This window comes from Octodon degus, unplaced genomic scaffold, assembly GCF_000260255.1.
Source record: "Octodon degus isolate 3935 unplaced genomic scaffold, OctDeg1.0 scaffold00038, whole genome shotgun sequence".
NCBI lineage: Eukaryota > Metazoa > Chordata > Mammalia > Rodentia > Octodontidae > Octodon > Octodon degus.
In genome coordinates, this window is record NW_004524614.1 from 1,137,961 (window position 1) to 1,152,433 (window position 14,473).

Consider the following 14,473-nt stretch of genomic DNA (forward strand, 5'->3'; position numbering starts at 1 on the left):
ATACAGCTACTTTCTCTTAATTCAATGAATAGAAAGATTTGTTCTAATAGTGTTTGTGGACAGGATATCATGTCTGCATCCTGTACAATGAATAACCACTAAGACAACAATATGCAATGTATTAATTATTGAAATGTCCTACTAATTGGTTTTGAAACTGTCTCATTGCTATTTCTCAATAAAATTATTTTAAAAAATAAAATAAAATCACAAGAACAGAAAAAAATAGTAAAGCATATGAAGCAGCCCTACTGGGATGACATGTATTCTTTGAATTAGGGTCTTGTAATGGGAGGTCCCTATGAAGAAGGGCACGTACATGTACACACGCACACACATGCACACACGATCACACAGGGAGAAGTGTATTTTCAGTTGTTTTCCTCTATACACACTGCCCCCTCTCAAGCCTCTGGTTTGCTTTTCAGCCTTAGCAGGCACTGAGCAGTGTGACCTCAGATGGAAGCTGCGAAGAAGAGAATTAGGCACACTGCTCCCTGGGCAGGGAGCTGTCCTCATCCCTGCAGAAATGGGAGGACTGGCTCAAAGCCCCCAGGACAGTTTACAGAGTGCCCTGTCGCAGGAGTCTTCTACTTCTAATTTTCAGTACCTTACAGTCAACTATTTGTTGAAAAAATGCAACCATATCCTGGGTCACACCGTGCACCCTTTGGGGAAGGGACAAGTCTGGTCAGACCGGGTTCCTGTCAGCATTCTGGTGCAGACGGCTGCTTACGTTCAGACATTCAGGGCCCTTCTCCCTTCATCCAGGCAATATAAATTTAGCAGAACACCTGACGCATGCACAAGACTACAAGCCCTGGCCTCCCTCGCACTCTGGCTATGATTGCAAAGCTAGGTTCTGGCCCATGGGAAGAAGCTTGAATGCAGTTGCAGACTGGGCCTTAAGGGAAGGGCGCGCCTCCCCTGGGCCCTTTCCCTCTTCCTGTTGGGATTGCTCACTATGGATTGGGACTGCTCAAGGAGGGCAACACTTTACAGGGAAGAAATTCTGCCCTTGGATAACCCCAGAGGGCCAGTTCCTACCAACTAGCCCAGTTCTGACAGGAAAGCCTGAAGGAAATGTATCTTTAACTTGTTTAAACTCTATTTGGGGTCTTGGCGACACAAAACTGAGCCCATGTCTTGAGTAATACATGGCACCTGCTGCCCAAAGGTTGGTTTCCAGTCAGAAGTGTGGGAGGCACGTGGATCCTGCAGTCAGCTGGCCCCAGGGCATACGGCCTCTCCGATGCGGGCACTGTCTTGTGCGAGTGACCAACACAGGCACAGAGACCAGATGTGGCTGTGCTACCAAATGCTGTGACCTCCTCCACCTGACATTCTGAGGTGGTAGGCAAAGAGGCGCTGTGAATTACTTGGGAGTTACTGTCTTTTGTCCCAAATAAAGAAGACTTTGTTAGCTTCTGGGTTGATTCGCTCGTACTTTACCTTTTTGTCTATTGAATCTTTTAATAAAGGATCATCCAGTGCACCTTCTGATACATTTTCTCTTATCTCAGCCATAGCTGAGGATTTCCACCTTCAAGACTGTTACTTCTCCCAGCTACTAACACTTAGTGCAGATCCGTCAGAAACCAGCTCAGCTTCCTTGTGGGTACAGTGTCAGGCATAAGCTACCGGCTCAACCTCCCTCCTACGCGGGACGGCTTCAGAATCCAGGATCCCTAAGCTGCTTTACTGGAGCATCTCTCCTTGCACATGCTTTCTACATTGTGTACTTTGTGTATTTCTTCCACATGAGCCATTTTATTATACTGTAATCAATTAGCACAGTCACAAGCACGAACATGTACACATTAAAATTCATGCAGGGTAATTCATAATCTCTAGCAGGCTCTCTAGCAAGGTCTGTCTTCTTGGTATTTAGAGCAAGGTTTTTACCACTCCTCCCAGTTGGTTTGCAGAGTTCTGCCAAAGGAAGGCCAAGCTGTTTTTCTCTCCTGTTCAGCCTCTTCCTTTTGAGTGAATTTTGGAAGAAACACACTCCTTTTCCTACCTAAAACTCTTAAAGACATATTATTTTGCATAAAATGAAGCAAGGGTATGCAACACTGACACTAGAAAGCTGTTTTAGGCCCCATATGCTTTAAGTGAATGTTAAGAAATCTTTTCTCAAAGCACTTACCTGAACCCTGGGGCTGCTGGCTGGACCCTGTGCTGCATAAACCGGGAATAGGGCAAACTAAAAATCATGCCTTCCTGCCCTACAATTCCCTCAAGGATACAACTGCAAAACAGCAGGAAGGGGAGGGAACAGGGGAAGGCACAGATGTCTTGGAAGAGTTTCAAAAACTGAAGCAACACTTGGGTCAGGTAGCATCTTTTACCAGCACCATGAAGTGTGGAACACTTTTGCTTTTTCTGTCCTTTCCTTAGTGAAATGAAGGACCATGAGGTGGAAGAAGGCATTCCCACCTCCCTGTTTGCTGGTCTCATTTGGATCCTGGGTCTCAAGTTTATTGTCATGTAACTAGATCTCTCAAATGTCTAATTCCTTTTGACTAGGGCAGCCCAGTGGGTAAAGATGCAGACACCTACACACCCTCCCGCTGAGAAAACTGTAGTGCAACTTTAAATGATGTCACAAGTCATTCTTAACTTTTCCTGATAAGCATCTACTAACCTTTGTCTAAACTTAATATGAAGGGGACAGAGGGTCCCAACTCTTTCTAGGGAGGTGCAGAGGTTTGACTGCAGCGACCACAAGGGAAGTGGGGTATGCCGGTTAGGGTGATACCGGGAGAAAAATTGGTCTCAGGTAGGTGACCTCCAAATGATACAGGGAACCTCCAAATGACATAGAGAAAAATGATCTTCCGACCTGACCTGGACGAGTTCCTGTTCTCTTAAAACAAAGAATGAATTTTAGGAATCAACGGAGGTTATGAGCAGAATATATTGAGGGAAAGAAAGCTCCTGTCTTAGAGAGAGGGATAGGAGGGGGGCCCGAGCAGGTTGTTCCCCCAGAAGCTGTCTCTTCCAGAGACTTTTATAGTGTAGAAAATGGGAACTCGTTTAGGTGGATGTTTTGGCCTCCCTCCCTCACATTTTTCCACAACAGGACTGGATCACCTGTCTCTCCCCACCTTACCCCAGAGTTGCTGGGATTGCCAAATGACCTCCCACTCTCCTGATCTGTCCCTCTGCCTGGGCACTGCTCCTAAACCATCTCCTCCCTCTCCAATGCTCCCTGACCAGCTCCTAAAGAGCCAGTTGCAGCTGAAGCCCACCTCAATCTCTTTGGTCACGTTAGGAAATCTCAAGTGCCATCATGGACCACGGGGCCTCATGCAATCTGTCACACTTCAGTTCCAGCTACATAGAAACAATGCTGTTCCAGGTCCAACCTGCTTAGCTTGGCTAATCCTGGGCCCCTGTGAAGCCCACTGGCCTGGGTACTCATCAGGCAAAGGGGCTTTTCTTTGACGTCAGTGTAACTGCTGCACGGCTCTGGCATTGCCTAATTTGTGCTGAATTCTACTATGCCAGTCTTTTTCTTTAACCATACACCCTGCTGGAGGATTCACCCATTTCCTCTTGGCTTTTCCAGCATGCTGTAGGAACCTGATACCCTTAGTTCATCTCCCAACTCTTCTAGAAGGTGCCACTGCCCTCCTGTGGTCCTAACTCCTAAGTATGGCACCATCTTAGCCTTAGTAGGTTCTCAGTGCTATCACCCAACCTCCCACCCCAGCAAGGTCTCTCTTGTCCAGCCCAAGGAGGGTCTAGTGGGTCAGTATGGGAATAGGTACTTGTTAGAACAAAACAAACAAAAAGCCAGAGTTGCCTTGGCAACCTTTCCCAGGAACCCTTCTCTGATTAGGTACAACAAACAATGGGCTATTTACTTGGGTTTTCTGAACAGTTAATCAGAGAAGGAAATTCTTATCCAGCCCACACCCAAAGAGTAAAGGAGGCTAGGGCTAGATCAACACCTCCTGCTGGTCTAGGACAAGGTCACCCACCCACCATCACCCCTGGTAACACCTGCTACTATTACTATAAATTTATTGCAAATTAATTTTAATATACAGATACAAAACAAATATAGATTCACAGCATTTACAAGAAATCATTCAAATAACATTGTAAGTAATTTTTTTTTTTTACAAAAAAAGCATTCAACAAAAATACATATGAAGTTACAGCAATCTTATGGACCATACTTCAGGTGACAAAGCCAAGTCACGAGTTCACAAGTGTCACCTGATTTACACAGAAGACATCAACTTTCTGTGAACAAGTTAAAAAAGGTTACCAGAAGCTTAGCATGGTAGGTGAGAAACCACACTGGGTGCTAATAGGTACCTCCCCCCAAAAGGACAATTATTAAATTATAGAATCACTCAAAATATTTTCTTAATACAAATGTTAATGTCCATGACCTGACTAAAAGCAGCAATGAAAAGGATGTCGGGAGTTAAGTAAGTCCTTAGAAAATATGGAAGCTTTTCTTTTTCTTTTTTTCCTCCAAGACCAGCTGGAAGAAAGTTTCCATTTATTTTTCCCCGAAGTCTTTTGAACTCCATGTTCATTGCATCCTGAAAAGAAACAGTATTGGCCAAGTGCATTTAAACAGCTACTTGTAGGTTGAGTGTATTATATGGAAAACTTTGTTGGCTTAACCCAGAAGCCGAGCGCAGCGTCTGTCACCAGAAACACCTTTGTGTGTCCTCGTTGGCACCGTCCACTGAGGCGGAGGCACACATCTTTCCTCAGTGGAATAACGAACAGAAATCCTCCCCTCGGCTCTGGGCAAGCAGGTGCTCTATTCTGTCGGGGAAGCAGAGCTGAAGAATGCAACTCAGGCTCCGGATATTTCTACCTGGCAAGCCGCTGCGTCACCCGGCACCACTTTATAGATGGTTTCTACTGTGAACTGAATTTGTAATTACGTGTATCTTTGCTTTGTGTAAGGACAACAGCAAAGTGCAACGTGGCACACAGCCTTCGACGGGGTTGGGTATAAAAAGGCACAGTATTTACAAATGGCTTTAGATGGTGGTGACTTGTTTTCAGCTGCTGAATTAGATGTGCCAGCAGGGATAAAAATCAGACCTAATGAAAACAATCCATGTTGACAGTATCCTGTGAAAGCTCAGGCACACTGCTTGCTGTCCCCTTTCTAGTGGCTAGGACAAGGAATGGTACTTCTCTAGGATTTTTTACATATTGTTTAGGGTTGCTTATAACCTACGACATAGCTGATGTACCTTTAGGTTATGGTCAGAATTGAGATGGTCGCTTTTGACGCAAGGCCTTTCCAACTGTCTTAACAGAGCTGACAAAATCTGAAACATTAAAGAACAAATGAAATGAAGAAAAAAACCCAAAAGAACAAATGAAATTTATCAAAATGTTGTCATTTTTTTGTTTGGCCCAGGGGAAGGCAGGGTGGCATTCCACATGAAATTCATGCACAATCCGGGTGGAAGGCTCTTTGCTGCTTATTTCCAAGTGGAAGATACAACTTAAATCAAGTAGGAACTTTTGGCAAACTGAAAACGAGAATACTTGAGACCTTCAATCCTTGCAGAACTCTGGTACCTGGAACCCAAGCCAGACATACATGCAGACTTTCAAGAAGTCAAAGCATGTTCTAGCCTTTAAAATATATATATATATCATCAGTTTTCAAAATTACTTGAAAACTCAAGTAGGATCCACTAAGGGCAGATACTCGATCGACTGATTCTCACACTGTATGAGTCTGACTGGAGCAACCCTGGGTCTTGAACTGAGCTTCGCAGAAATACGTCTTTGTGTTCGAGTCTCTGTGAGGAAGTCCACGGAGGTAGGCGGGAACCTGAAGTAAGGGCTCAGCTGAAAAGTGCACTAGCTCTGGTCACACGGCTCGAAGCATTTCTTCACTGTCCATTAGTAATAATAGCAAATGGAAGCTCTGTGAGGGACTCGACCGGAGTTGAGTCCTCACTGAAAATGTAACAACCAATTCTCTTTACTTCCTTAAAACAACTTTTTACATTATGTTTAAAAAACAAAACTGTTCAACATTACTGTACAAATGAACAAGTCTATTTAGCAATGAAAGGCATGTTAAGTAGTTTCCAAAATATATCATATTTTGTTAGTAAAAATGTCAGTTACATAAATGCAACTAAATCTCGCTCTCGCTCTTTCTCTTGCTCGCTCGCTCTTTTGCTCTCTCGCTCTCTCAAGCCACAGCATCACTGCTACCTTAGGACCTGTGCTGGAGAAGTCCAGAGAGGCTACCAGGCACGGTTGGCCCCAGAGCCATGTACCCTGCCAGAAAGGCAGCCTCTAAGTAAGCACAGTACAGCTGCTCTCAGGGCCTGGTATGGCCACAGAATGCCCTAAGGAGGGGACCAGGATTGTGTTTTCTTAATGCATGATGTCACCTCCTTCTACCACAGCTCTGGACTCAGGAAAGGGGTGGAGATATGCCAGAAAGCACACCCTTGGAGTCAACACCTTTGTCTCTTACACCCTTACACTTGGTTATTCTCAAGCATGGGTCTATGATTAAGAAAAAGCAGGACAAAACAAAACAAAAACCACATTGCAAGACCAGCATAGAAAAAACGAACTTCTCATTTAAATAGTCTCCAAATGTGTACCACACTGTCCCCCAGCCAGTGCACTGAGTAGAATAAAATGCAGAGCCTGTCTTTTCCAGACATGGTTAAAAGGTATTTTCATTAAGCTTTACAATATAGACAAGAAAAAGGAGGTTATTATCTGCAGGCACTGGCTCCTGTGGCTTTGTTACACAACACCACTCCCTCCGAGCCCAGGCATTCAGCCAAGATCTCAGACATCCACTGTGCTGGCAGAGTCACGTGCTGCTATTAAGGGCTCTGTGACAGAGGTGGCTTCAAATTCCCTGGAGGCTTGCTCTGTGCCTGTACTTTCACTGGGAGGAGTCCCCATCTTTGGATTTCCACCACTGGGGATGTCAGGAACCACTGAAGAAGACCCGCAGGACCTCTGACAGGCATCAGAAATGACAGGAAGTCAGCATTCACACGTCACAGCTGAGTGGCAATTTCTAAGTTGTGATCGATGAACTGCACCAGGAATGTGCTTGTCTTGTCACCAGTGAGTCTCCCTGTACAGCATGATGTGGGCTCCCAAGTGCTGGCCTCTGCGTACATCTCAGGTTCCGGAATAGGCAGAGCCATGAATCCTGACTTCTTCCTCCTCCCGGGAAGGCTGCTGGGTCTCAGAAGAGAGGATCTCCCTCTCTCCTTCATTCATACCCAGAAATGTTTTCGGCACCTGGCCCGAGACAGTCCCTGGCTTGCAGGCTGAAGAAACAGGTTGGTGCCCGCTTTCTAAAGATCAGGGATACTCTCCAGCTCATTTTCGGAACGGGGCAAGTTTGTGGAAGGTGTGCCAAAAGAGTGAGGGCTTCTGCTTGGGCTCTGCCAGGGCAAAGACCTGCTGCTGGGGGACGCTGGTGGGCACTGTAATGTGGCGCTGGTGCAGGGGGTGCAGACCCTGGGGCAGAGGGGCCGCCGGGCAGCTGCTGAAGCCTGGCTCAGGAGGAGAGAGTCAGAATACGAGGGTCATGCCATAAGCACACAAGGAATAGAGTACCCAGAACCCAAGTGCTTGGTTGCTCTTTTGTGCACACGTGTGGCACTGGGGACTGAACCTAAAGATGCCAGTCTTCCCCCACTTCCTTTCTAGTAGCATAATGACAGAATAGACAGACAGACAGACAGACAGACAGACAGACAGACAGACATATAGATAGGTCAGCAGATGGAGGCCTTTCCCAAAGCTTACCTTTTGACTTTCCCTGCCTTGCCTTCTGAGCATTTAACATGGCAAGCTTCTTTTGGTTTTCTGAGATTTCCATTCCTGAATTGAGAAAAGAAGTGGTCTTTGTTGAGGGCCCATGACAAAACTCAAGCCCACACCATGCTGAGACAGGCGTAAGGGTAGAAGGGTTGCAGGGGAAGGCAGAGGCTGGCCTGCCTGAAGGGCCCACAGCTATCCTCCAAGCCCAGACACACGTGGGAGGAAAACCAGGTACTTTAGTGACCACACACAGACTTCCTGTGGAGCAGCCACGTCTGGGCAAGTACACAGGGCAACTTACCTTGACCCTGCAGTACCAGGCCTGGGGCAAGAGGGCGCAAGGGAGGCGCCAAAGTAGGCTCTCAGACAAGGGGGTCCAGCACCCCTGCCATCATGTTTCCTTGCTGAGAGACAGGATGCCTGGTGTCCACATCAATTCTTGTGTGAGCTGGGCATGCAACTGCGGCCTTGGTAGCCTCTGTGCCCGCGCTACCTCTGTCTCGAGCATCCACAAAATGCATCCTCCTGGAGGCAGGCACTCACTCCACCCCAGTCAGGCCTTGGTCCCAGCCTCCACCTCAGCCGCTGTTTCTTCCCACAGCAAACATCAGTCCCCAGTTGGTCCTGAGGCTCCTGCCTGGGTTCACACCAAAACTGAGTGCAGATATTTCCAGGCTCACTCCAACCTGGCTCAGTGTCCCTCTCTGGAGCCTGCCCACATGCAGGCTGCGCTAGCTAGCCTGGCACCTTGCAGGTGAGGGCCTGGGCCGGGTCCTGTTCCACACTCACTCACTGGCTGCTCCATGGACACCCCAGCACATACTCACTGGCTGCAGCCATCTGCATCTGCTAAGGGAAACGGTGCCCAGCAGTAGGGCACACAGCGGTATTTCCTTTCTGCCCCACCAAGGGCAGAGCCAGAAATGCCCCTATAAGAGTTAACATAGCTGCACATATCAAAATCCAATCATTCCATTGACTAGTGACTCCAGGACCTCTACCAACCAGTGTGACGTGATGGGAACAACAGGGATTTTTGTGGGTGTCATCTGCATTTTAAGAAGTATCTTCTGCACCAACCTGAAAAACCATGTACAGGACAGCCTATTCCAACTGAGCCCAATGCCAGCCACCAGCTGGTGGTGGCGCTGAGTCAGCTATTTCTTGGTTAAAGGATACCCAGAGCCCAGTATCCTAGGATGGGAGGCCCATGGCCTGTCCCCAGAGTGGACCTCTGGAACCCACCAGGGCAGCATATCTGCTTCTGATGGCCAGCTAGCCTGACCTCTGGGGACTGAGAGCAAAGCCCACTGGCTGCCCAGAGGTGGTGGTTGGTTGGGGGATAGGGGGGACACACAGCTCCTCCAGGCCTCCTGTCTCCCCCAATCCTCCTGATGTGACTGGGGACTGGGTGGAGCTGCCCTTCCTTCCATGTGGGGCTGTGTGACTACTGAGGTCAGGGCTGCCTCAGGGTAAAGGCCAGTATTTCTTTTGTTTTGGAGATGGATCTTGCTGTGTCAGCCAGGTTGGCCTTGAACTCACAGCAATCCCCCTGCCTCAGCCTCTGAAGCACTGGGATTAATGGATGTGCCACCATGCCTGGCGAGAACAGTGTCTTCCCTCTTTTTCATCTTTGAGACCCCCAGCTGCTACTGTACCCCGACATCCACCTTGAGGTCTGTGCTTGCAGCCCAAGTGTGAGGTGTAGAACTTGGGTTTCCAGACTCGGGTGCCACCTCTGTGGGTGTACAGGGCAGCTTCAGTCTTCTAAAGATTCTGGGATACTGATGATGTGGCACCTTGGGGGTTGTACCACCCTGAACACCAAACTCATCTACACCTCACACACATCTTACGTAGGTAGCCTGCAGGGAGCTTCACATCGCATTTTTAGGGCGCCTGCATTATGACTGTACCCTGTCTGTCACATGAGCTCAGGTGTGAATTTTCCACCTCTGGTATCATTTTGGTCCTCAGAAAATTTCTGACTTTGGAGCTTTTTTTCCACTTGCTTGTTATGATAGGGGCTCACTCTCTGGTCCAGGTTAGCCTCCTGCCTCAGGGCTGAGATTACAGCTGGGCAGGTACTGCCATGTCTAGGCTACATCCGGGTCTTGGGTTTTCAGACTGAGGTTGTTCAGGCTGCATAGGTGTGACCACAAGAGTGATACTGTCACGAGTGATATCTGCTGCAGGGTTGCAAGTTCCATGAATGAACATGGGAAATACACATTGGGTCTGAACAATGGAGGTGGCAAGGTGGGCTCTGAGAAGTGCTGCATCAGATTAAAGCACCTGCAAGCAGGTGCAGGGACTGGGGCTTTGATCCCTGGGCCTGCTTTGCCGGCCTTGTCCCTGGGGTGCTCTGAGACAACAATTGAGACTGGGCATGGTGGCACGCCCCTGTAATCCCAGCTTTTGGGTGACTGTAAACAGGTGGATCACTATGAGTCCAATCTAGTAGTGAGACCCTGAACACCCTGTAGACCCTTCCTTAAAATACTACAAAAAAAAAAAAAAAAGCACGAGAAGCGCTGCAAAGGGACAGCCTCCAGAGTCACCTGGGCTCCACTCCTGCCGCACACAGAACTGGTTTCAGGGCCACGAGGGCATGCTGTAAGCATGGGCCGGCCCATAAGCTCACTTCTCATCTGTGTAACCACAATGCTAACAGTCACCATGCCTGGGGGTTATAGAAACAATCTCTAGAATAGGCAGCAGGGTGACTGGCATAAGGAAACAAAACAAATGCCGCCTATAGAAACTACGTCTATTATAGTTTGGCACATGATATGAAAAGTACTCAGGCTCTGCAGACCTTTCTTTTTTGCCCAGTGCTGGAGTTCAGCTCTAAGGCAGAAGGCTAGGGGCAGACTGGGCACACAAAGTGGAGGAAAAGGCAAAAAGCAGAGGTGCTGACATGCAGCCCAAGGCCCCAGGCTCACCCATCTCCCGGTCCTCTTGCACCTGCCGCCTCTCGTCTGCGCAGGCCTGGAGCCACCTGGCCTTGTCCTCCTGCTTCCGTGCACAGAACAGGTGCACCTCATCTGTGGTCTTGCTGAGCAGCTTGAAGGCATTTCTCACGCTGAGGTTGCAGTCCTTGTCCCTCCCATCCTCCACGTCCATGATCTCCATCTGGTCCATGTCCACGCGGCCTTTGTAGTACAGCATGTCCCGGCGCAGCAAGTCTTTCTTGCAGGACACCAGCTGGTGGTCAAAGAGGAAAAATGTCCTCTGCTGGCTCTTGCCTTGCTTGGTGATGCAGGTCAGCTCCCCAGAATGGATCAGCTCCGAGCTCCGGTCTAGAATATTATGGCCCTGGGAAGATGAAAAGATACTATGATAGGTCTCCTCATTTTGACTCCTGCAGGAGACAGGGACATAGAAGGGACCCTGACAGTCTTGCTTCGATTTTCCATTGATCTGAAACCACCCATTGCTGACCACAAGGCACGGGTAGACAAGGCCCCAAAGGCCACTCCAAACCCAGTTTCCTGGTCTCCTTACTACTAGGTGGGAAAATGTGGTAGTGCTTCCCTTTACCCAGACATTGCTCTTCCCTACACCTAGGGTGAAAAGGGTGCTAAATGCATGAAATCCTGCCAAGATCTGGACTGGCAGCTGGCCAAGGCTCAGTGTCCAAGAGTAAAGAGTTGCTGACAGGGCTTCAGCCCACAGTGACAGAGCGCCACAGCCAGCCGTGAGTCAGGCACACAACGGCTCCCAGAATAACAGCTGGTTCAGAGTGCAGGAAACCAAAGGCCAGGCAGCAAACCACAAGCCACAAACTAGTAAATTCCTGAAGGTAAAGTGATCCCTAAAGGTCAGAGTCCAGGGTAGAAAAGAAAGACTTCCAGTATTTACTCTGGCTCCAACACAATGCCACCCTATACCCTTTATGAGATTTTTATTCTGCTTTAATCCCAGTATTCGTTGGACTTTAAAAAGACTTGACTCCAAAACACTTCTTCTGCCCACCTGCCTGCAGCCACTATGCTGTGGAATCCTCCCTTACAGAGAAAGGGAGTGAGGCCCAGGGACCTCCAGGAGCCACACATGCTCCAGAAGCCTGTGTCTCCTTGAAATGTATTCCTCTCCAACTCTCACTGCTGTAATTCACTTTGTTAGAACTCTGACTTCTCGTCCAAACTCCCTATCTCCTGAGGAAGCCCTACAATGGGTGAAGGACAAAGTCCCCTTGTTCTCACAGGCATGGTGCATGTCTACAGTCAAGAAATGAGGCAAAAGCAGCACAGGCCCAGCAACTTAGGGGAGCCCTGTCTCAAGAATTAAAGGTCTGGGGATGCAGCTAAGTGTGAAGGCCCTGAATTCAATTTCCAGGACTAAAAAAATGTACTTGCCCTAAAAACAACGTGAAGCTGGGTGTGGTGGAGCAAACCTGCGACCTCAGCACTTTGGAGGCAGATGCAGGAGGATCACTGAGTTTAAGGCCAGCCTGGGCTATGTAATGAGTTCAAGGCTAGCCTGAACTACTCAAAAAACCAAAGCCAAACCAAACCAACAGCAAGGCATTAGCTTGCTCTTAGTTAAATCTTGGACACAGCCCAAATGTCCATCAACTGATGAATGGATAAAGAAGATATGTGTGTGTGTGTGTGTGTGTGTGTGTGTTTAATGCAATGGAGTACTACTCTGCCACAAAGAAGGATAAGCTTGAGATGATTCTAGCTAAACGGATGTACCTGGAGACCACACTCTTAAGTGAAATAAGTGGAATGCACATGTATAAATGTTGTATTGTTTTCCTGGTGTGAGTGTGTGTGTGCGCGTGTGTGTATGAGCACGTGCACCACTTACCTCCCAGCCAACGATGGACACCTGCCACTGGGCAATCTTGTTGATGCTCTCCAGCTTGCGCTTGCGCTCGTTGATGAGACAGGCTACATTCTTCATGGCTTCGTAGGCTGCCTTTATGTTGCTGTAGTCACTGAAACACAGAGGGTCATTTCGGTCACCTAACACACAACCTGCAGGTGAGGACCAGTAGTGAACACACTCAGAGCCTGCCGTGTGCACTGCTGGTCTAGACAAAGTAGCATCTCGACAACAGCCACTGTTTCCTTTCTTTGTTTCCCTGTAAACAGACTCCAGTCTGCGCAGGCACAGGCTACGGGGCTGACACAACGCAATTCAGAGCGCTTTGGAATGAGAAAGTTGTCATTCTTCTTCCAGAAATCGCAGTGCAGGAAAGTGGTGGCATAGGAAACAGAGCTCGGGGAGTGGAGACTACGGGTTATTTTTGTTAATACAGAAGGAACAGTCATTATTACTTTGACTCTGCCACAACCAGTTTTGCTCTGTGAAGTACTTTAAAGATCACTGTGCGTTCAGGATGGGCTGGACCACATTTCCCTGCTCACCCAGCTCAGGACAGTACACGAAAGGACAGGAACTGTGCGGTCTGAAGTGGGGAGCTGCGTCCTTGCTAAGAGGGCTTCTGTCTTCTCAACGGCCCTTCCTTTCTGGGGCTTTACAGACACTGTGGTCAAATCAAAGTAAAGTGCTTTTCCCAAGGTGGGGGCAGTGGCGCAGGCCTATCTGTAATCCTAGCACTCGGGAGGCTGAAGCGGGAGGATCATCAGGAGTTTGAGGTCAGCCTGAGCTACATAAGCGAGCTCAAGGTCAATGTGAAGTATATAAATAAGACCCCTCTCGAAAAAAGAAAAAAAGATTCCTCAATTCTACGGCTGGCCTCTGGCCCCACAATGTTTGACTATTTTGAAAATACTGAAACTATAGTTATTACCCACATGCAGGTTAGAAAACAGCGACTAAAGGTCCAAAGTGTTGGGCTCAGCATTAGTAATTTGGAAACACGGAAACTGATCATCTGACTTACAATGGGTTAAAGTTTTACTTTCCTAGAGCAACATGTGGGACGGGTATGGGGCCTTGGGTGGCCCCAATTAGAACCCTCTTGCATAGGTGTGTGTGTGGGGGGGGGGTTCCTTGAATCAGATGCTGGGGTCTGGCTGCCACATCAGCTCACTTGGCTCCTGGAGGGGCCTGCATGGCCCCACCTAGCAGACCTTGCTGTCTTTCGATGACAGCTTACTCATACAGAAGCAGAGCAGAGAGGAAGAGAAAAATGACACATGAGCAATGGCCCACAATAATGGGAGCAAAGACCTGTGGAGCCCTCTGGCAATGAAGAAAAAGCAAAATAAGATTTTTTGTATGATCCCAGAAATGAGGAGAATGTAAGGGCTTTTGAGATTTTTATTGTTTTATGTAAGACAAGGAAATGGTCTGTCATTCCCTTTAAAATTAATACTAGCTTGTGAAGTAGCCAGTTACTGCAAAATGTTCACAGCATAACATGGCCTAGAGGAGACATCACTGTTAAGTGGTGTGTGGTGTGTGATGTGCTGGCCACCACTTTGTGTCTTGGAATGCATTAAGCTACCCTAATCTCTCAGGGAGTCTACTTCTTAACACATTCTTGATGGGTATAATTCGTGTGTCTGGCTGCCAGGCAGCTCTGACCCACAAAGGTTCAAGTTGGCAGGAACGTGAAGTTCTCTTTGTTTTTTTTCTTTTTTTCTTTTCTGGCTTATCATGTCTTTTTATTCTTCAAAAAAAAGGTCTACACAAAATTTGACTCCTCTAATTTTTTCCACAGAATGTCTTTTTTTTTTTT

The 14,473-nt window shown here is 47.9% G+C and overlaps 2 protein-coding genes across 8 annotated transcripts in view; both read right to left on the minus strand.

The window, feature by feature from the left end:
- The window catches only part of C1qtnf9 (C1q and TNF related 9), a 14,154-nt gene extending 11,965 nt beyond the window's left edge, over positions 1-2,189 (minus strand). Inside the window, exon 1 of the mRNA XM_004631033.2 lies at positions 2,150-2,189. The gene's annotated coding sequence lies outside the window, so the exon portion shown is untranslated. The remainder of the gene's footprint in view (positions 1-2,149) is intronic.
- A 1,931-nt stretch (positions 2,190-4,120) lies between these two features.
- The window catches only part of Spata13 (spermatogenesis associated 13), a 145,325-nt gene continuing 134,972 nt past the window's right edge, over positions 4,121-14,473 (minus strand). For 5 of the 7 annotated variants that reach the window (XM_023715047.1, XM_023715043.1, XM_023715044.1 and 2 more), the window contains 4 exons: positions 12,631-12,760; positions 10,758-11,130; positions 7,798-7,872; positions 4,121-7,541 (listed from right to left, as the gene is read on the minus strand). In XM_023715047.1, the coding sequence (XP_023570815.1) occupies positions 7,366-7,541; positions 7,798-7,872; positions 10,758-11,130; positions 12,631-12,760 (754 nt within the window). In that variant the 3' untranslated portion in view covers positions 4,121-7,365. The remainder of the gene's footprint in view (positions 7,542-7,797; positions 7,873-10,757; positions 11,131-12,630; positions 12,761-14,473) is intronic. The other 2 variants (XM_023715042.1, XM_023715041.1) reach the window with 2 other exon arrangements.